Source organism: Tasmannia lanceolata, unplaced genomic scaffold (assembly GCF_043159265.1).
Source record: "Tasmannia lanceolata isolate RefF3 unplaced genomic scaffold, GAP_Taslan_0.1 ptg000006l, whole genome shotgun sequence".
NCBI lineage: Eukaryota > Viridiplantae > Streptophyta > Magnoliopsida > Canellales > Winteraceae > Tasmannia > Tasmannia lanceolata.
Genome location: NW_027518683.1, coordinates 10,315,448 through 10,336,381, shown reverse-complemented (window position 1 = coordinate 10,336,381; position 20,934 = coordinate 10,315,448). Strand labels below are relative to the sequence as shown.

Here is a 20,934-nt window from a genome sequence, read left to right as displayed (position 1 = left end):
ATTGATCTTTAAAAGATTAGGAGTTTTCTTAACTGGTTCGTTATATATTGCGGGTTTAACCCAATGAATTCTCAAAAATAATTGCTTCAAACCATTTATTTCTCAAACTTTAGGGGTTTAACCAAATAATGGGTTAGAAACTATAGGTTTTAAACCATTGATTTTTTAAAAATTAGGGGTTTCCTCAAGTGGTTTCAGAAATATTAGGGGTTTAAACCAATGATTTCTCACAATTTAAGTGTTTCAACCAATAATGTATGTGAACTTATAAGTTTAAACCATTGATTTGTGAAAATTTAGGTCTTTATCAATTGATTTGTTTAAACCATTAATAGTTCCAAACTTAATGGTTTAAATCAATAATTTCTGACAAACTGTAAGTTTAAACCTTGAATGTTTCAAAAATTAGATATTTCCCAACTGATTTTCTAAAAATATGTTGTTTAGACCAATAATTGTTCACAGATTATTGGTTTAAACCATTGATATTCCAAAATTTAGGTGTTTAAACTAATAATGTCTGAGAAATTGTTAGTTTAAACCATACATTTTCCAATAATGTGTTCCCAGAAACTTAAGGAGAACAATAACTGAAAAAAATTTGGGGTTTTCCAGAATTTATGGGAACAATAACTGAGAAAATTAAAGTAGAAAGTGACAGTGAGAGGGGTACCAACCTGAGAAGCGAGCCGCCGTGTGGGGAGCGCCCTCTTTTGTGCCGGTGACGAGGAGAGAGAGGGCCGGCGAGTGAGTGCCAGAGAGAGAACGCCGGAGAGAGAGAGAGAGAGAGAGAGAGAGAGAGAGAGAGAGAGAGAGAGAGAGAGTAGTTTGGGGTTTTGAAAATAAAACAGGTGAGAGAGAGAGAGAGAAGTGGTTTGGGGTTTTGAAAATAAAAAAGTGAAAGGTAATCATCACCTGTAATTTGATTTGATAGGGGGAGAGAGAGGGAGAGGGAGAGAGAAAAACGTATAGTAAGGGGCATTCTCGTCCAAACAACTTTACATTGGTCATTACCAAGTCGCCCCCCTTGACAGGTCATTGTCATATCAAAGCCCTTTTTTTTGGTCATTTTCTCTCGATATAAATTTGAATTTTGAAATATCTGTGGATCTTCCACATCATTTAAGCAATGTAATCAAACGTCAAAAAAAAAAAATGTAAAGTTATTATTTTCATTGGCTTACCCTTTTTTACCATTTTCTTTTTTCTCTTTCAGTGTTGCCAGTTCAAATTAGGAACCTATGAGCAGCCACATAGGGCACATGAAAACGGAAAAGAACCAAGATGAAGAAGATAAAAATAAAGCATTTGAAATTCTGAATTTGAATGAACTTAACCATCAGACATAGTATCCAAAAACTTTACTACAAATGCAGAGATCTGTATTGGGTATTTTTCTTTTCTCTTGGCTCTTCTGCTGTTTTTTCCTAGAAATAAGAAAGCATGTAATCAAACAATTCCATGATACAAGGCATGAAAAAACACCCAGCAAGAAAAGAGTAAGGAAAAGATAAAAATGTTGTATAACATTTGAGTTTATAAAGAAATGATGATTCTTCCCTATCATACATTTGCAGCAAACAAAGATACCTGTATTTGTTTTTTCTCTCCTTCTCTCCTACTAAGAATTGGAGAGCTTGAAACAACAAAAGTTGAAAGAATTCCTCTTTAAAACAACATATAATCTAGCCATTCCAAGTCACAAAAACAGATCAAGAGTAAACATTTGAATTTGAAAAAATAATCGAACTTCCACATAGGACCCCCTTTGTGACACAAACATATTACAACCAAATGAAATGATTTTGTATCTTTCTTCTTTTTCCTCCTTTTGCACTTCTATTGTATCTCTCTCTCATCCTCCCAACTCCAAGATTCAAATGTGGGGTGTGGATGATGAATGAACCACTTTATTCTGTCTACCCATGAGCCAAATTAATGTTCTTCTTGCAAATGAAGGTGGATTAACCTGAGACTCCAGGATATTAGAACTACGAGCCTCCTCATCCAAACCCAATTCGCTTCCATGATTCTCCCACGTTGAAACATCAACTTCAGAACTAGTCCTTCTACTACTATTAGACTTCAACTTCAGATCTTCAGCTGCCGTTCGATGCAATGGCAGTCGAAAAGAGGAAGCCTGTCTCGAAGAATCGACCGTGGACGGCTTGTCCCTCTTTGACCTAAGCCAGATTTTGGAAACAGAAAAGCTCTCTCTTTTGCTTTTGCCAATAGAAGCTGATGTGTTTCTACTACCATCCCCATTAATATCAGAACTTTTAATCCCCTCAAAGTCCTTAAACCCTTCTCTATTGGAATGGCAATCGCATTCGGACATTGCTTGCCTGTATCCTAATGGCAGAGAAGGTTTATGAGTCCTTTGTTTTCTCACTGATGGTTTTATTGCTACTTGCAATAGAGATGTATCATCCAAAACATACTCAAAAGAGCCCATAGAGAAACACCTCCTTCCATCAACATTACTGTTACTACTACTGGCCTCACTTCCCCCAACAACTACATCAACATTCCTGAACTTCCCAAGCTTAACAGGAACAACTTTCTCCTCTGAAATTGTCGAAATTGCCGAAATTGCCTCCTCTATTACTGCGATTTCCGACGGTTTTTGAGATATATCAGTAAAAGAAGACCCAAATTCATCTTCCCCATGAAAACCCACTGGGGTTCCTGATCCTCTTATACCAACAACACCCTCTCTGTCTGAAATTATCTCCCTAGAGCTATCACTGCCAGACTCAAGAAGAAGAACAATAGGGGACCCATTGTTATTTGGGGAGAAATCTGGAATCAAGCTACCCCTACAAATAGGGCAAGTGGAGTGTGACAAAAGCCATGTATCTATGCATTCTAAATGAAAGGCATGGCTACATTTGGGCAGCAATCTCAGCTTGTCATCTGGCTCAAATTCGCATAAACAGATAGCACAATCAAATGGGTTTTTCAATCCTATTATGGCCTTATAGAGGAAAACAGGGAGCGCGTCTATGAAGGACTGATCGACCCCTGAATCATGGAGATGGAATAGTTGTTGCAATTGCCCTTGGAAAGCAGTCACATTCTCCAAATCCTCTGGATCTCTGTCTGTGGGTCTTAAGAGAAATTTAACAAGGATGTGAAGCAATCCAGATATAAAAAAGATAACTGCTAGAATTATAATGATAAGCAAGATAGTTGGGTTGATCTTGTTCACCATGTTGGAATAATTAGTAGAGGGAGGAGGTGGTGTTAAACCAATAAATGGTTGTGGAATTGGAGAATTAGGCCCTCTTTGCTTTATTTCAAACAAAACCCAATACAATTTTTCCTAAAAACATAAAAGAAAACTCACCAGATATGCAGCTTTTGATCTTGTTCAGCATCTCTACAGAAACCCATCTCCCTCCATAGAAACCAAACCCCCTCAAAAACACAGAAAGCTATTTAGCTCCTTATCATGTGGAGATTTAGGATTAGCAGGACATTGATAAAGACTAGTTATTATCTTTACTGGAAAAAGGAGAGGTAAAAAGGAAGCAACGACTCAATAAATGAAGGGAGATGAATAGAGAGGGAGAGGTAAGACAATTCAAAATAGGTCATAAATTGTGAGCAGAGTAAATAAATGATAAAGAACTTGATATATAATAATAAAACAACTTAGTATAAATCCAAAGCTCTTGTTGACTTTACAGAACTACTTGCAGCAATTCCACTGCCCCCATTAAATTCCCCGTAGCCAAAATCGATAAGATTCATTTTTCCTTCCTTTTAGCATACTTCCTGTGAAATTGTCTACTTTATGATATTGTTCTTCTGCTGCCCCCTAGTACATCTCTCTCTATAGAATAAAATAAATTATAACTGAGAGAGGGGTCAGAAGATACCTGCGGGGAAAGGAAGAAAGATGGGAAGATATGTTGCCTTGGATACTATGTTTTGACATGAAGCCACTTTAGTAAAGCGTGCACTTCTTGATTACACTCCTGTGTTCATGGATTCCATTTTTAACTTTTCGTGCCGCTAAAAGGGAAGTCATGGACTGAAACCTGTGAGAGATTGTAGCTCTAGCTAGAGCCCATGTCTCGATCACAATCCACCTGGGATGTCAATAGGATTGGATCCTACGTATCTGCATCTAAATCCAACGGCAAGAGTTGAATCATTCAACACCAAAATAAAAACCTATTTTACCATCATTACAAAAATTGCACCAAGAGTGCTAAACTGAAGGCCTTGTAGCTGGTTTTTTGCAAGGGCGGCCTTTAGTTTATCATTCCTCCAATTAATGGATGTATGTTAGTACTTAGGACCTAGTGCAACTCATGAATATTTATTTATTTGATATACAAAAGAGGAATGATAGATGCAAGGACGCCCTTGCATAAAGAGCCGGTAAAGGGCCCTTGTTTGGTTCCATGCCATCAAGTGTAGCCGTTTAAAATCAGTTGAAAAAGTAAATTCCGTTACGCTTGATGATGTGGAACCAATCAACGGCCCTTTTTTTGGCTCTTTATGCAAGGTCGCCTTGCATCTATCATTGCTCATACTTTAAAATAATCTTGTAATTTCAACTAAATTAGGTTATAAAAATTATTAGACTAACCTTATAATTTACAATGAACTATGATGAACTAGTTAGGGCATTTTTATAATTTGTCCGGCCCTAATCAGATCTTGACATCTCTGTCGATATTTAACAATGATTTATAATTTTTCCTATCCTAAATCGGATCTTAATATGGAGGTACATTTGTTTCTTACAAATAGGGGGAGAAAAAAGGTTGCTCTGAATGTTTTAAATATGGATCTATCAGACTGATCGAAACCAGTTAGATTGGAACCAAAATCGAACGTTCAAACCATTTCAACCCGACATATCTATGCAAATCACTTGGTTAATTTGTATATTTAATTGGGTTTTTAATTAGAGAATTTTTATGATGCCCGACAGTCAAAATCAGACGACGGGCTAGGTGGCAAACCACCTGCCCTTGGATTTTGATCTGATCTGGTCAATTTTAACCAGATAAAAATCCAAGGGCAGGTGGTTTGCCACCTAGCCCTTGAGATTTTAACGGTCGGGCACCATATAAAAACTCTTTTAATTAAGCTTCTAAACACGAACATTACTCTTAAAATTCTAATTTGAAAGGTTCTACATTTCCCACTTATGCTAGGAAGAAAGTGGAAAATTTAATAAACTAACTAATATTCTTAATATTTTGAAAGCTAAGAGATTAAACCCAAAATTAGTAAACTACCTTCTTAATAAAATAAAAAAATTATAGATTTACGTCATTTGTCTTGATCAGTGACTACGCCCACAGGCTAAGGGGGTCAATGAGTTTACCAACCAAAAAAAAAGATTGGAGAGGAAAAACTAAGACCAACAGACAAATATCATATGACAGTATATATATATCACAGTACTAATCAATTTACCTACCTTAACAACTTCTGCCTAATGTGCATAAAATATATCAAAAGTTTGAATCTAAACACCAATGTACAGAAAGATGGAGAAAGGAAGACTAAGCATCCTTGAAAAGTTGAGATATGGTTTTGAATAAAGAATTCCAATATTCATTGACATTTAAGTCTCAAAACTCATCATAGACTTGGTTCAATTCAGGTAAGATTGGTGCATCCATGTAGAAAAGGGTCCAAAACATTGTGGAGCTTGTCAATGGGATTATACTATATAAAGAAAACAGGTGTCCACAAATGCTTTTCCAATTTCAAAAAGTCTGTGTTTCAAAATGCAGATGCAGGTTAAAACGCAGCCAAAGCAAATCCTAGCCAACTTGGAATCGTGTGGTCAAGTACTAAGTTGACGTGGCTGAGGACACGGCCATAACTAAGAGAGTTAGAAGTTTTAATTGACTTTGTAGAGAAAAATGCAGACTCGGACAAGCATGTGGCCAAGGTAAAACCATAAAAAGATTCAACTTAGGAAAGCCAATGATGACCCAGGAAGTTTTAAAACTATGATCTTATGGCCCAAGATACCCCATTTACACGTATTACTCGATTCCGTTAAAAAAGATTAACTCGAGCGAGTCAAAAGAATTTTCATTGACTCATAGGGAAAAACTCAACCTGCATAAGAACTTAGCCAAGATAAAACTGATCTGAATTGGGCAGGTCAATAATTGAATTTTTGGATTTTGAAATTTGATTGTGAGTCTAAAACTGATTATTGATCTCAGCGTAGATCATCCTGTGAAGAGGGTCCTAATTTACTTTTTGAAAAATACTGAACTTCACAAGTGCTCACCATATAAATTCTCCAATAAATGAATGCTTTGGACCATCTAATCATGTGGACCTTACTACATTTAAAAAAAAGATAAGTGCAAGTACGTGTCGGCAGCATATAAAAATCTTTGATAAAACATCTTGTATTTGAATTATTATATAAATTATTAACCATTAGAAAATGGGGCGTTTTAGCAAGATGAACTTTTCATTTATTAGGATACACGACAAGAAGCATAAGAAGAAGAATATAATTTTCCTAGCACCCAAGAGAACCACAACATCACGAAGGAAACACTTCCACTCCAGTTAATTGATGGAGAGAGCTCTAAATGCATATTCTCTTTGCCTCTTCTCTGGGCCCTACAATGAGCACTCCAACGATATCAAATATTGAATTAGTATATCATAATGCAGTAAGATGCATTTGGGATGCACATGACAGCCTAAGCTATATCGCCTTATTATTGTGCACATGACAGTCTAATCTGTATCTCCTTAATAACATGCTGGCAGATCAGGCTTAAAGAATACTTCAGGTTGGGTTAAGAAATCATGGGTCTTGGGTTGCGTCGGTTTTCAAGTTGAAGAACCTGACCCAATCTCGGCTAGGATGGGTTTAAAGAGAAAAAACCTCAAACCCAAAACTCGTCCCGAATATCAGGTGTACTTTGAATTTCTTAATTATCTCTTGAATAACATGATAAATTATTTTCATGCTATTGATATAATTACTTTCATTGAGGTAGTCATATTCGTGATGTGAAAAAGTAGTTTCCTTAAATTTATGCACCTAGTAAATTAAATTTAAAAAATTTTGGTTTGAAGATTTGATCTTTTCTACAATCTTTGAAATTAATCACTGTCCTAAGCTTAACATTAAAAACCCAACCCGACCTGACCCAGACCGAGAACTATTTTGAGTAAGGCCGGGTTAATGAATCTTGGGTTTTCCTTTAAAAGCCTCGACATGAATAATTTTTTGTGTAGGTTAAGGTTATGAAAAACCTGACCCTCCCGACCCGAGTTGTTACCTACTTATCATATGATTATCTTTCATAAGTAGAATGAGATGGGAATGGTAAAGAAATAGACTTGCAAATTTGTAAGAGTGTAAGACTCTTAAGGATAGAATTGGGATAGTAAATTTGCAATCTAATTATTAAGAATCACGATCTGGATTAGAGATATCAAAGCTAAGAAGAAGAAAAAATTGGCTAACCAGATTAATATTCGGGCTCATGTACCAGAAATGTAGAACGCATGGCGTTGATCAAATCTTTTATTTTTATTTACTATTTTTGTTATTTTATTTGTAGTGTTTTTTGGGGCGTCAAAACTTGTTTATTTAACTTGATTTTTGTGATTTTAGAAATGTTTTTGGATTATCAATCTAAAGAGCCCAAGATTACGCAATTTGAACTTGATTTGGCTAAGTTATAGGCAGTTGATATGGTAAGTGTCTATTACGGGGTTACTATTTTAAGATTATCTTAGTCATATTTCTTGCTTTTATTTTTGTTGCTTTGTATAGAAGATGGAGAATAATTGTTAGGCAAATATTTAAGGTTGCTATTCTTAGATTTTGACTCTTTATATTATGTAATGGCATGAGGAAGGAAAAAGAGATTGAATAAAGTTTTTTTTTTGAGACATCACTTGTGAAGAGAGCATTGACTCTTTCACGCTCCTTGATCTCTATCTTGATGTTGTTGCTCCACGCTCCTGCATCAAGAAACATTTGTGTCTTCCTAGCAACTCTATAATAGAAAAATAAATTCAGTTGCACTTAATGACATGGATCCAATCAAACGCTCTTTTCTGGCTTTTTATGCAAGGGCACCCTTGCACCCATCATTCCTCTAATTTTATAAGATTTGGTATAACTCATCTAAATTACCTATCAAAATGGAAAAATTAGTTCTTGAGTGGCTGAGATTAAAAAACCTATTTTTCAATCAGACTAATTTGAGCTGATTTTGGGTGACTCTTGGAATCTCCATCCCGAGGATACAACGCCCAATAAAATCTTGGAATCACCTTCCTTGCCAATTGCGTCCCCAGAATCAGCCTTCACTTTTATTGTAAAAAACATGTTTTTGAGTTAGACTAATCCCTTAGTTTTTTACTGTTTATCTATTTTCACACGCAAGTCAAATAGTTTTTATTCTTCTGTTTCTGGGTGGCCTTCTTTTTTAAGGAATGGCATTGGATTGAAAACGGGTCGTGGTTCTTTTGGTAAAATGTGAGGGTAGCAAAACATAATTTTGTTTTATTCTGTTGGATTTCTCGATCATCATTAGATTTCGTGACATGGCGGATCATTGTATTGGATGTAAGATGGAAAATTTCAATTTGCGTTGTTTTTCTTCTGGTCGAAATCATTGACGGATTTGTGCAGTACTCATATTGGCTTTAAATTGGGAGATTTTAATGTGGGTTTTTTTTTCTTTCTTTCTACTTTTGGATGAAATAAGGAATTGTGAGGGGAGATACAAGTGGGTTCTCTATTCTCTTTTCATATTTGTATATAGTATGAAGATCATTGATTTCTGAGCATGATATGCAATTCATTTGGATGTATGGTTGGAGATTGTGATGTAGGCTGTTGTTCTTTAGGTGATAAGTAAGGGATTTCTGTAAAAAAGAAACAAGGGTTTCATTTATTTCCTCATTTATCTTCCTACCCAATAGGGAAAATGAGATTTCTAAGCATGATGGGCAATTCCTTTGGATGCTCAGCATCTGGGGAGAGACTTGTATCTGCTGCAAGAGATGGGGATCTTCAAGAAGCCAAAGCTCTCTTGGAATGTAATCCTCGTTTAGCGAGATATTCGACTTTTGGCGTTCGCAATTCTCCACTCCACTACTCTGCAGCTCAAGGTCACCATGAGGTAATAATCCATGTCAATTCATTCCCACAAATTTCTTTTCCCTTTTTGGTTTTGATCAATGAATCTTTTCAGATTGTTAAATTCATGATTCTTTTTTTTATCTTTTTTAATGTTATTATGGTAATTCTGTTTTTATCTTCAGATAGTCTCTCTCTTGCTTGAATCTGGTGTTGATATTAATCTTAGGAATTATCGCGGCCAGGTAATCTGTCTCAGCTTTATGGAGAATAGTCTTAATCTGTTCCACATTGATATTTAATTTGGAATATGAGTGCTTGAATTTATAACTGAAAATGAATTTGTTCTGATTTTGAATTTTCGAATTTCACTATAACTATGTTCTTCACTTTAAACAGACGGCTTTGATGCAAGCCTGCCACTATGGTCACTGGGAGGTTGTTCAAACTCTCATGCTATTTAGAGCCAATGTAAGATGCTAATTTTTCCCTACCTTTCCTCCATGTCATTAGCATTCACATTATGCAATTTGATTAGTGTAGTAACTGCCAATTTTATTGGTTTTAGATCCATAGAACAGATTATCTCAATGGTTGTACAGCTCTCCACTTTGCGGCACTAAGTGGACATTCTCGTTGCATCCGCCTCTTGGTTGCTGATTACGTGCCCAGCATACCCGACTGTTGGAATATCATAAAGAAAAGATTGAGCCAAGATAATTCTGTAACAAATTTCGATACTACGTAAAATTTTTGCTGTATCTCATTGTCAATTGTACGCCTTTTGTCTCTTTTTTTTCTGATTCAATTAACTTTGTGTGTTATTATCTTCTTTGTATCTTAGCAGTTCTCTCTGTAGTATAATTAATAAACCAGCAGATGGTGGTATAACTGCCCTCCACATGGCAGCATTAAATGATCATGTTGAGAGCACACAGTTACTTTTGGACTTGGGAGCTTGCGTTTCTGAGGTCACAGTCGAAGATGGAACGACGATCGACCTGATTGGTAGTCCCTCCTTTCTCTTATCTCCATGAACTTATTACCCTTCATATTCAGTATTTGCTTTTTGAGCTATATGCCTTGTCAAATTCTTGGGACGTGGTGCTGTAAATAAGATATACAATTGAAGATTATTTAGACAAAATCTGTTGTGGATGACTCCCTGATACCAATTGATGTAGAGGGTAGTACTAGCCAGACTTCAAGATTCAAGAAAACAATATCCAGTGGGATTTTTGTATAATTAAAACTGAAATACAACTCTGATTTTTGAATTCAATATAGATATATGAATTTCCAAAGTTGGATCTTTACAATCTAAATCAATCTTAAATCAACTATGTAAAGATGAACTATTGCTGAAAATAATAACAGAAACTAACCTTTAAATACTAAGGATCCGTCCGAGGTTGACTACAACAGTAGGTTGGTCCTTCAATCTTTTGTAAAGATCAAGTACCAATGATCTTCAACACTTGAAGCTTCCTCCTTCATGCAGGCAACACAAGAAAACAGAATGGCAAAGCTTTCCCAAGAAGTTATTACCAGGAAGTTAACTCCAAAAAAAAGAAACCCTTCGTCTTATTTATCTCAAAACTGCCCAAAAAGTGGGCTTACATTGGAATTACCTTCCAACTGAACTCCATGTAACCCGAATTCTAATGTAAGTAAAAACACTTAAACTACCTACAAAAAAGTTCAAAATAAAGAAACCCATGAATGGTGATGTGAAAAGTGTGCGTGAACAGTGAGCGAATAGTGAAGTGGGCCCTGTCCCTATGACTCAAAACTTTAAACATGACTTAAAGTCTAATGATGAGCCCTACCGATAACTCAAATTTAAAGAACATAACATAAAGTAGGTCCGATCACTTAATACTTAAATTGACTTTTAAAATAAAACACCAACTTATTAGAATAAGTTGTGGGACCCAATTTTGTGGAAGACTGAATTCCCTTTCCATCCTTCGTTTTCATCCTGTGCACTGCTTCATTTGGGTTTATAAACCTTAAATTATTCATGCTTGACTCTCCGATGATATTGCTTTTCTATGTATGTATTCCATATGGATGAACTTAAAATTTTGGATCTGAATTACAAGGTTGAAGGAGTTGGCCCAATGTTCCCTCTTTCACATGTCTTTAGACTTTAAGGTAGAGAGGGTTTTAATCTGAAATCTGCTAGGAGGTGAATCAGCTTAGTTTAAACTTTAAACTAGTGAATTCAGTCCCCTGCAACAACTTCTGCGGATATTGGAATATGATCAGTGCACATCTATTGGGTTCACATCCAATCCTTTTCTCCACCAGTAGTTAAATGCAATTTTCATTGTTGCTGTTTTTCAAGCTTTATACAAATCAGAACTATAATAATACAGCGAAATGATGTTTTTAAACTTCATTTTTTGAAGTTTAAAATGCCCCCCTTGGCGGACACTACGGAAGCGGAGATGAGCACAGCCTACCAAGGAATTAAATTGGTAGCCAAAGATCATCTAAGCAACGTGATAGGAGAAAGGGACTCGTGGAATGCCATTCAATGGCTTAATGGATCCCAAAAGCCCCCTTCGAGGTTTGATAGGATGTTTGATGAGATGTTCTATTGGATGAGATTGTCCTCATTAGTGTTTAATCACGTTCCGGCTCTCCGCTAACTCAGTGGCGCATAGTCTAGCTAGAGATGGTGTCTCCAAGGAAGATCTAGCACCTTTGACTCTCTTCCACCTTAATTGTTGTGCTATTGTAGTGCTTCTTTTATTGTTCTATGTTGTCTTCTCTATATCTTGACCATCTTGGTCTTTGCTATTAATAAACTGGCTGCCATTTAAAAAAAAATCTTCATGTTTTGAGTCTTGGATCCTATGTTCGTTAGTGTTGTCTTGGAACTTAGGTCATAGGAGGTTGTAGGACTTATTGTGAGTGCTTGGTTTATTTGCAACCCTTTTTTCTATGTAATTGGGACTGCTTATTAGTATGTTTACTACTGCTTTTGGATTCATTGTTGCAATGGTTGCATATGAAAATGGATTGCTCCAAGCCTCCAACAGTAGTTTCTTACTTTCTCTTGATTCTTTCATCGAATATGATCTGCATTTGTGCAACCAACCAATTACTTGAAATGATTAGTACACATCTAGTTGCCATTCAAAAACAAAAAAACAAAAAACAGTACACATCTAGGTTCTACATCTAATTGTTTCTTTCATTGACGTGGTGGGAAAAAAACTCGGGCTTAGATGAGAACTCATCCAAGGTAAAAGTCAGTAAGGGTGAGTCGGCAATTGGCTCTGGGTTTTTTTAAATGGTGAAATAAACACATTCCATCTTGGTACTGCTTGTCAATATGCCTTCAACCAATGCTCTGAAATCAAATCCATTGTAAAATTATACAAGGGCCAGATTGAATCAAATTTCTAAAACTGTGACCTTGTGAGTTTTTAATTGACTCTATCTTGAAATTCCACATTAAATCCTAGTCAATGTTATATTTGAGGGCAATCTGTATGCCATTGTTAACATATGCAGCATGAAGACTAGTTTGAGACATTTAACAAGCATGAAATCCTTGACAATTACCTTCTCAAATCAATCACAAAGTCCATTTACAATTTTTGTTTGATAGGACTCAAGATGATGCGTGAGCTGTTTTCTGCGAGATTTGAAAAGAGTTGTGGGATTTGAATTGCAGATTTGTTGGGTTTTAAAAACAATAAGTATAACTTAGTAGTTTCTGCCTTGGTTATTGGCCTCCATGTAACATAGTGGAATGCTTCACAATCCTTACAATAGATATTGAGACTTGAAATATTAATCTTGCTTGTAGTTCTGACAAATGATTAGTAGTCAGCAACTAGTTGGTTCTTCCCTAGGTTTGGGGCAATTGTTAGTTTGCCTTTCATTAACACTATCTGAATAAAATATTGTGGAGGTATGCCCATGTGTGGATGGACAATTTCTTTGATTTTTCAAAAATGGACCGTCTGAAAATTGATTAAGAAATATTCACTTGAATTTGGTCTTTTATTAGTTGGGGTTGCGTTTCATGTTTCACTAGATCCCCCATCAAGGGAGTTGTCTATACACTCATTAATATATCATTATTTATTTGATAATTTAGATACAGACCCAGTTATTATTATAAGTAGAGAGTTCTTTGATATTTTCTCTATACATAAGGGCTCTTCTCCATGGGGATAGAAATTCTTGGGTAAGCTGTTCTTGGGATTGGCTACCCTGCATGGATAATTTTATCTTGAATAATCCTCTGGGATTGGCTGCCGTGCATAGATAAGACTACCTTCTCTTTTAAGTCTGCATGGATAATATTATTTAATAATATATAGCACGGTAGTTAAAATTTTGGAAAGTAGTATCATCGGATCCATGCCATATATTACTAAATAAATTGATTGGGATTTGAATGATATGTACATTTAGTAAGCTCCTCTAGCTTTTAGATTAAATCTAAGTTCAGGAAAATAAAATTTCTAGCTGAAGTGGGGTGCATTTCACATTTGTTAGGGACGGCAATTGAATGTAGGGCAAGTTACCAAAATCTGGAATGCAATGTAATAAACAAGAACCTTTATATGACTGATGTATAAGGCTGATATATTCTTGGGCTTGGCCCATATTGGATGATTTGTAGGAGTCTCTTATGGGAAACTTTTGTAGTCTATGTGTAATCATTTTGTTTAATAATTAAATTTAACTGCTAAAACTAATTGTTCATTTAGTGAACAGTTTCTCAAGTTTTTTATGCTTTTCACTTTTTAGTAATTCTCTTCCCAATTAGTTATTGTATTCTGTACTGAATGCCATGAGAAGAGATATTGAACTTTTTTAAAGCCATGTGTTCTCTGTAAGATGGTTTAGTTGTTTCCATTTGGCAGGGGCAGGAAGCACAGCCCTTCATTATGCTGCTTATGGTGGAAATGCACAGTGCTGTCAAGTATGTTCCGTTTCTCCTGATTTTAATTTACATATTTTTGAAGCCCACCTTATGAAATGAAATTTTACCATCCATGTGGAAATACAGGCTCTTATTGTGAGGGGCGCCAGCTTGACTGCTGAAAACGCAAATGGGTATGTATTTATAGTTCGGAAATATTACTTACACTAATAAATTATCCACTAATTCAGCCTTTGAATTGTGAAGGTTTGTGAGGGAATCTTTGATGCTGGTAGGGTCTGAGAAAACCTTTACAATCACTCCTAAATGATTTTGAACCACCTCACCAACACTTGAATAGGCTCAGAGATTTCCTTTAGAGCTTCCATCAAATTTGAGTTCAATAAATTTAGCAGATGACGAAGACATTTAGTACTGATTTTGGTTTAGGGTACAACAATAGATGCAACAGAATGTTCCGAACAATTGAAAATTTCTCACATTTTTTACTTAAATAAGAACTTCCCAAATTAAGCATGAGTTTTCTGAATTAAACACGGATTTCAGATAATCCATCAATTTCATATATATGATGAGTACGTCCCATGAGAAATTCATAAGTACAGAAAAATTCATTGTAGTGAAATTTAAACTCACATCCTAATCTAGCAAACCCATGTACTTAACCATTCTTGCATGCTTTTTAATGTGACTTAATTAGGAAAATAAATATTTATATAGTAAATCCATGTGTAGTAACTAGAAAAACACATGTTTTTCCTTAACTCTTCCCAAATATTTGCCTTACCGAATTATTCCCGAATCGAAACTTTTAACTATAGATGCAATTAATCTCCAATTGAAACTTCAAATTCCTTTCCTAACCAATTGACCATTTGGAAACCTAATACCTCATTGTCATGTCATGTGGCCTCACTTGGGATAATACACTTGCCAAGCAATATGCATTTCTCAATCAAAATACTACAGGTAGTGCCCAACAAATTGAGTGTGATGCAATGGAATGGAAAACTGATTTAAAGAAGAAACTAGGCCCCATTCGGTGTACCATGGAACATCCCTCCAATGTCGTCAGCCAAATGCTATGCCATCTGCTACCTAAAACATAGACATTAGTAGTTTTTCCTTAACTTAGTATCTTTCCATTCCTTTTCTGTACCCACTGCCCCTACATTTGCTTAGTACATGTCGTACATGTGTATTCAGTTCTTTAGGCCAATGAACATTACCGACATGATATATAGAGGAGTAAAACCAGTATCTCCTTGACTAGATTAATCTTTGCGGGAATTTGAATTCCTAGAACAAACCTTCTTATCTCTCTGGACGATTGTATTCTCTCTGTTATATAATTACAGCATCCAGGCAATTGACGCTTTAGTGATTCAGGAATTTGTATGGATTTTGGCCAATAAAAAGAAAGTCTCACTGTAAAAAACTGTGGAAATACTAGAGAAAAGACAAAGAATCAGAACTTTCTTGGGCCTTTAAACGAATTCTGAGTGTGCCCTTGAACTTAGAGGAAACAATGCATTGTGACAACCATGAATTCCTATTTTTGTAAGGCAAAGCTAGCCCCCAAGCCAGAATATGTAAGAATCCTACTTCATAATTTTGAAAGAAGACTGGCACTTTGTTGACTTTTCAACTTGTATTCAAGCTATAAACACTTGTTTGAAACGTCATGTCTTCAAATCACTGCAGACTATAGAGACTACCCAATGTGTGCTGGGTCCCAAAATTTGTGATTCTGCTATGCCATGTTGTTTATCTCTTGCTTCCTTTTTTTTTTGCATTAGTGGCAGTAAGAAATGCTTTTCTTATCATTGTCTTTTGTTGTCTTTTCATAGTTGGACTCCCTTGATCGTTGCACGTTCGTGGCATAGACTTTGGCTTGAGGGAATTTTGAGTAGACAGCCAGAAGTTCGGCCATGTATTCTTCCTTCACCATATCTATCTCTCCCACTTATGAGCATCATGAAAATTGCTAGGTGAGTGGGATCTAAATTATTTTGTTTTACATAGAATTACTTTAGTAAATCAATCTATTACATTTCATTTTTTTTGTGTGGCAAAGTTTTATGTTTCATAACTTATTACATTGCATTTATGATCTATCATGTTACGTCTTTTTCCTTCGACTAGCATTATTGAAGTTAAAACGAGACACGGTGTATCAGTTGGCTCTTCATGGCCGCATGGTCTGTGAGCCTAAAGGAGAGCCTGGCTTATAGAGTTGACTGTGTGGAAAAAGCTGTCCCTGGCCTATTGCAGGCCTTACTCTTCACATTCAACAGATATATGCTATTACACTTTATTTTTGCTAATGTAACTATCTGAACCACCAAACTATGTCCAGGGGAAATCACATTCGCCATGGTTCATGAATACTATGGATTGACATTGGATTTTTCGATCATGCAACACATTTTGTTTCATTCGGATGTATTCTAGAGGAGCTTACCTATGTTTGGGGGCTGAGATTCTTGTCAGTTTTTCCAGTAGGGAGGTTTAAAATATTTACCCTGATTGTCCCAAAAATTTCATTATAGTTAATATCCTTTTTATGTTGGTCATCAATAATTAGAACTCTTTCAATGGTTATTTTTATAGGATATTGTCGAATTAGGACTCGGCTCCATTTTCTTGTTAATAAACATAGTTAAAAATGAATGTAGTGATGGTCCCATGACCTTATTAATGAAGATAGCATTGGAAAATTTATTAAAAAGGTGTTGGAGAGAGAGAGAGAGAGAGAGAGAGAGAGAGAGAGAGAGAGAGAGAGAGAGAGAGAGAGAGAGAGAGAGAGAGAGCATGAACCAAAATGGATGGTGACCAAAATTTTCCACATGCTTGAACCAACATTGACAAACTTGTCCCTGTCAGTTGCCTGGTGGGTGTGTGTGTGTGTGTGTGTGATAATAAAATTGCGGGAAGAGAATTGATCTGAGGATGGAAAATAGATTTGGGCCTCATGAAGAGGACGCCTTAGGAAGATAATAGCATAAGGTAAAGTTTGGCTTTTAAACTTTTAGCGGTTTCATGTGGATATGGCAAAGGAGTATTAAGTATTAACAATGTCGATATGAAACTATTAACTGTGATTTCCCACAAGTCATCAACTTAGAAATTTGAACAAAAAATTCCAAGGTACAATAATTTGGATGATTTGTTCATTAACTTAAAATGGTTTTGTATTTCTGTTAAGCTGAACGGTTTTTAGCAGTGCTTAAAAACTCGGACTTGGAAGAGAACTCAGCCAAGGTAATTCTTGGTTTGAACTTGAAGATTTAAGAAGACTCTGAAAGTAAGATGTGGTGCAAGGCTCTTGAGGAATTAATCTTTGTGGTAAAATAGGACTTGTTGGGTAAAACTTGAAGGAATAAATTGAGGTCAGGTAGTGAATATGTTTGGGTTTTGCCTTCTTGTCTAGTTAGTGACCCAAGCCTCTTATGATAACAGTAGAAATACATGAAGCTCATCCTCTGCCTATGTGGAAAGCTACTATATTTCTTACAGGTTCCATGGACAATAAAAGGAAATAGACAGGAAGAACGGCATGGTTTAAGGATGTCCAGCACGCCCCGTCCCTCTTGCGCCACATGTCCAGCACATGAATAACTGTTTAAAAATGATAGAAACATCCCTGTTTTGGAGCACATGACAACATTAGGCTGAAGTCTTGGGACAATCATAAACCAACGGGGTGTAAGCACATAGCTTCATACCAGAAAATTTTGTAACCCAAAAGGACTCTTAGGTGGGCCCATTAACTCGATCCGGAAACCAACGATGATAGGCAAACTATAATGAGTTTCATCCTTTTGCTGTTGAACCTTCGTCCTTTTGCTGTTGAACCCTTGACAGCATAGAATATCAGCTGACAAAGGTCATCCAATCTGGTCATAGGCCTTAGAAATTCCTTTCTAGATCTTTTAACCGTGGCATGATTTTTTTTTTTGTAATTTATCATTTGTGTACAGAGTCCCTTTGCAACTGAATAATAGCAAATAAGTTTAACTGCCGCTTCATGAAATTTTATTTTTAATTTGGGAAGTTCCTTTTTAATTTGGGAAGTTCAAAATACTCCTTTCACAGGACATTCATCTTTGTTTTGTTAACTCATGCTTGTATTGCAACAAGCCAATGATCTCAAGATTTTGCTGGTGTGATCATGAAGTAGCAGTCTTGCGTCGACGGCTTCTCGCACCCCTAAAAAAAGCGTTGCAAGAAAATAGTGGTTTGCCATGATTAAGAAGTATAGTCCTCTCCATGTTTGGGTGCATAGGCAAAAAATGTTAAACCAAGTGGTTTAAGGGCCTAGTCTAACACGTTCCATCAATCATGGGGCTTTTGGTATATTAGTTAGGTACCTAACATTTTGTATCCTATCCAACACCAAGTGAGGTAAGGAAGGGATGCCCTATGAAAAGGACTACCTGGGGAATTAAATCCATCACCGAGTGAGCGATGGAAGGGGTACCTATGTAAATGGCTACCTGGAGCAACCATAGTGAAAGCCATCACTGACAGAAGGGGCAACCTGTGAAAAGGACTACCTAGAGAACAATCAGGAAAAACATCACAAAGCGTGATGCCGGGGGCGTCGATTGCGGATCATGGTGGAAAGTTACGACCCTAAGCTCTTAAGGCCCTTTCCTAATGCATTCCATCAGTTATGTGGCTTTTGGCATAGTGGTTAGGTACCTAACAAAAACAGGTGAATGAGCTCGAGCTCTAAGTTCAGATGCATTGTCACAACTTTTTTAGATACATTGTCCACTTTTTCTGAAATGCCAAAATAAATATTTGAAGACTACTAACCACCTTAAGATTTTTAGATAATTAGAATGGCAGCAACTGTAAATAATCCTCTATTTTCACCTCTTGCAAACGTCCATACAAATGATCTAAATCATAGTTTAGATCATTTCATCTTATTTGTTCTTTCCAATTCTGGCCTCTTCTGTAAGATTACATGACACAAGAAATTATTTTTATATTTGCATCTGATTGTACTTGTGGAGATTGTATATTAAGTGTTAACGTGCAACATTGCAAGCTATACTTATGATGCATTGCTTATGCTTGTTCTTTCAGAGAATGCGGATGGAGGACCCCCAATTCCCTACCTACATGCATGGATCCATGTGTTGTTTGTTTGGAAAGAAAATGCACAGTAGCTGCAGAAGGTATACCTCATTTCACTTGGAATGAATAAGCAAATGTGAGCATTCTTAGTTGCCATCTTAGGAGCACTCTATCCTTGATTCCTTGGCTTAGAATGTGGTTCCTTTGTGGGTTTTGCAAGTTAATTGAATTGCTTTTGAATGTTGAAGCAGAGTTCTCAATAGTTATAGTTGGGAACTTATAATATATTCTTTCAGTTGGCCTTTGCTAATTGGCATTTTTTTGAATTATCTAACAGCATTCTAGTTAGTATTCTTCACCTATAATGCCATTCTCTTCTGTGTTCTTGTTGGTTGATTTGCTTTCAAGTTTTGTAGCATATAATGGGATTCCCTCATGTACTTCTTGTTAATCATCAAAATCACATGCAATGTGAACTCTTGTTGCAGGTTGTGGGCATGAATTCTGCACCAGATGTGCGTTGTATCTATGTTCTACCAACAGCACGTCAACTATTACACCTGGCCCTCCTGGCTCGATCGCATGCCCTCTCTGTCGGCATGGAATAGGTTCCTTCATCAAGCTTCCAGGAACAAATCCAATTAAAGAATTGGCAAGGGCCGGCTTATCGTTGTCTCTGTGTACCACTTGCTCAAATGTAGGTTCGGAATCCACTTCAATGTCAACCCCATTGTGCAAACCCGATTTCCATTGCACCCGAATTTCCTCTCTGGGGTCAGGGACATTTCGCTCCCTTGGCTGCCAGAGGTTCCCATCAATGAAGCTCAATTCCAGCCTTTGCATGGGAGCTCTCGCGACTGGATTGTCTTTGGTTCCTTGCACCGATAATAGGAGAGTGCGGAACCAATTCCGTTGGTGTTCGAGATCTAGTTTACGACGTTCAGCTTCTCATGGTGAGAGTAGAAGTTCCTGGTTTTGCTCCAGTCAATCTGTGGACACTGGCAGTAGCTGAGAAATGATTGGGTTGCCTTCAGTTTTTTTTTCTCCTTGTTTTTGGCTTGAGTTTGATCTTCATCAATCATTTATAGTTTTGAATGTCGTGTTTATGTGATGTATTCCCATTGCAAGTTTGTAAATATCTCCATCATATGAACAACAGCAATTCTACGGGCTTCTGGGCAAACAATAACATTGGGGTCTTTAAGTAACTCCTCCGATGAATTTTAATGCCTTTCTGTACTATTTTACTTTGTGTTTTCTGTTTATTTTCTCCACAGTTTCCTGATAATTAATTAAACACCCCAACTCACAAGTTTTCTTTTTCATCTCCTTTCTATTTCTTTCCTATTTTGCTTTCAATTTGCCGCATCGCATCCCTACACTTTCCTAGTCAGGTGAAGCAACTGAATGGAGCCTAATGAATTATCCACTATACCTGATCAGATTGAGTTTATTGATTCATTAGTGTACTATTTTGGTGGGAACAGAGAAGCATACATGTGTTTGACAAGGGCATATACGTGAAATCAAGACCATTGAATCTTGTAGAACATCATGACGTGAGCCATATGACATGTCACATCCCGAATGGACTACAAAAAAAATCAATGGTTTCGCTTTTATGGGCAGAACCTGAAAAAGCTTTGATAGATAAGGGTCCAGTGATCAGCTGATTAAGGTGTTCTAAATGGCATTAGGCTGGGCCTATGGTTACCATTCTGACCAAGTGAATGGATCACATACAACCACCTTTGTAGGCTCTGCTCATTTTGGATTTTGAGTATTGATTCGCATCCAAATCTGATTACTGGAGTCAAAA

The 20,934-nt window shown here is 36.5% G+C and overlaps 2 protein-coding genes across 3 annotated transcripts; one reads left to right on the top strand and one right to left on the bottom strand.

The window, feature by feature from the left end:
• Positions 1–1,508: 1,508 nt before the first annotated feature.
• On the bottom strand, positions 1,509–4,039 carry LOC143879637 (RING-H2 finger protein ATL13-like). Its single transcript, XM_077382121.1, has 2 exons — positions 3,350–4,039; positions 1,509–3,102 (listed from the first exon to the last, which is right to left on the bottom strand). The coding sequence occupies exons 1-2, from the start codon at positions 3,378–3,380 to the stop codon at positions 1,877–1,879; spliced, it is 1,257 nt and encodes a 418-aa protein (XP_077238236.1). The 5' UTR covers positions 3,381–4,039; the 3' UTR covers positions 1,509–1,876.
• Positions 4,040–8,332: 4,293 nt separating this feature from the next.
• Positions 8,333–20,357, top strand: LOC143879636 (putative E3 ubiquitin-protein ligase XBOS32). Of its 2 annotated transcripts, none has more exons than XM_077382119.1 (10): positions 8,333–9,152; positions 9,295–9,354; positions 9,509–9,580; positions 9,678–9,853; positions 9,954–10,117; positions 14,005–14,063; positions 14,151–14,197; positions 15,875–16,015; positions 19,125–19,216; positions 19,604–20,357. In XM_077382119.1, the coding sequence occupies exons 1-10, from the start codon at positions 8,958–8,960 to the stop codon at positions 20,125–20,127; spliced, it is 1,530 nt and encodes a 509-aa protein (XP_077238234.1). In that variant the 5' UTR covers positions 8,333–8,957; the 3' UTR covers positions 20,128–20,357. The 2 variants fall into 2 exon arrangements, with proteins under 2 accessions (XP_077238234.1, XP_077238235.1); XM_077382120.1 differs by having other exon boundaries at positions 8,336–9,152; positions 9,957–10,117.
• The last annotated feature ends 577 nt before the right edge of the window (positions 20,358–20,934 follow it).

Coding starts and splice junctions, on each gene's coding strand:
- LOC143879637 (XM_077382121.1), bottom strand. CDS start 3,380: ATGCTGAACAAGATCAAAAGCTGCATATCTG. Junction 3,103..3,349: donor GATCAAAAGCTGCATATCTG/GTGAGTTTTCTT, acceptor TAAGACCCACAG/ACAGAGATCCAGAGGATTTG.
- LOC143879636 (XM_077382119.1), top strand. CDS start 8,958: ATGAGATTTCTAAGCATGATGGGCAATTCCTTTGGATGCTCAGCATCT. Junction 9,581..9,677: donor TCATGCTATTTAGAGCCAAT/GTAAGATGCTAA, acceptor TATTGGTTTTAG/ATCCATAGAACAGATTATCT. Junction 14,064..14,150: donor GAAATGCACAGTGCTGTCAA/GTATGTTCCGTT, acceptor GTGGAAATACAG/GCTCTTATTGTGAGGGGCGC.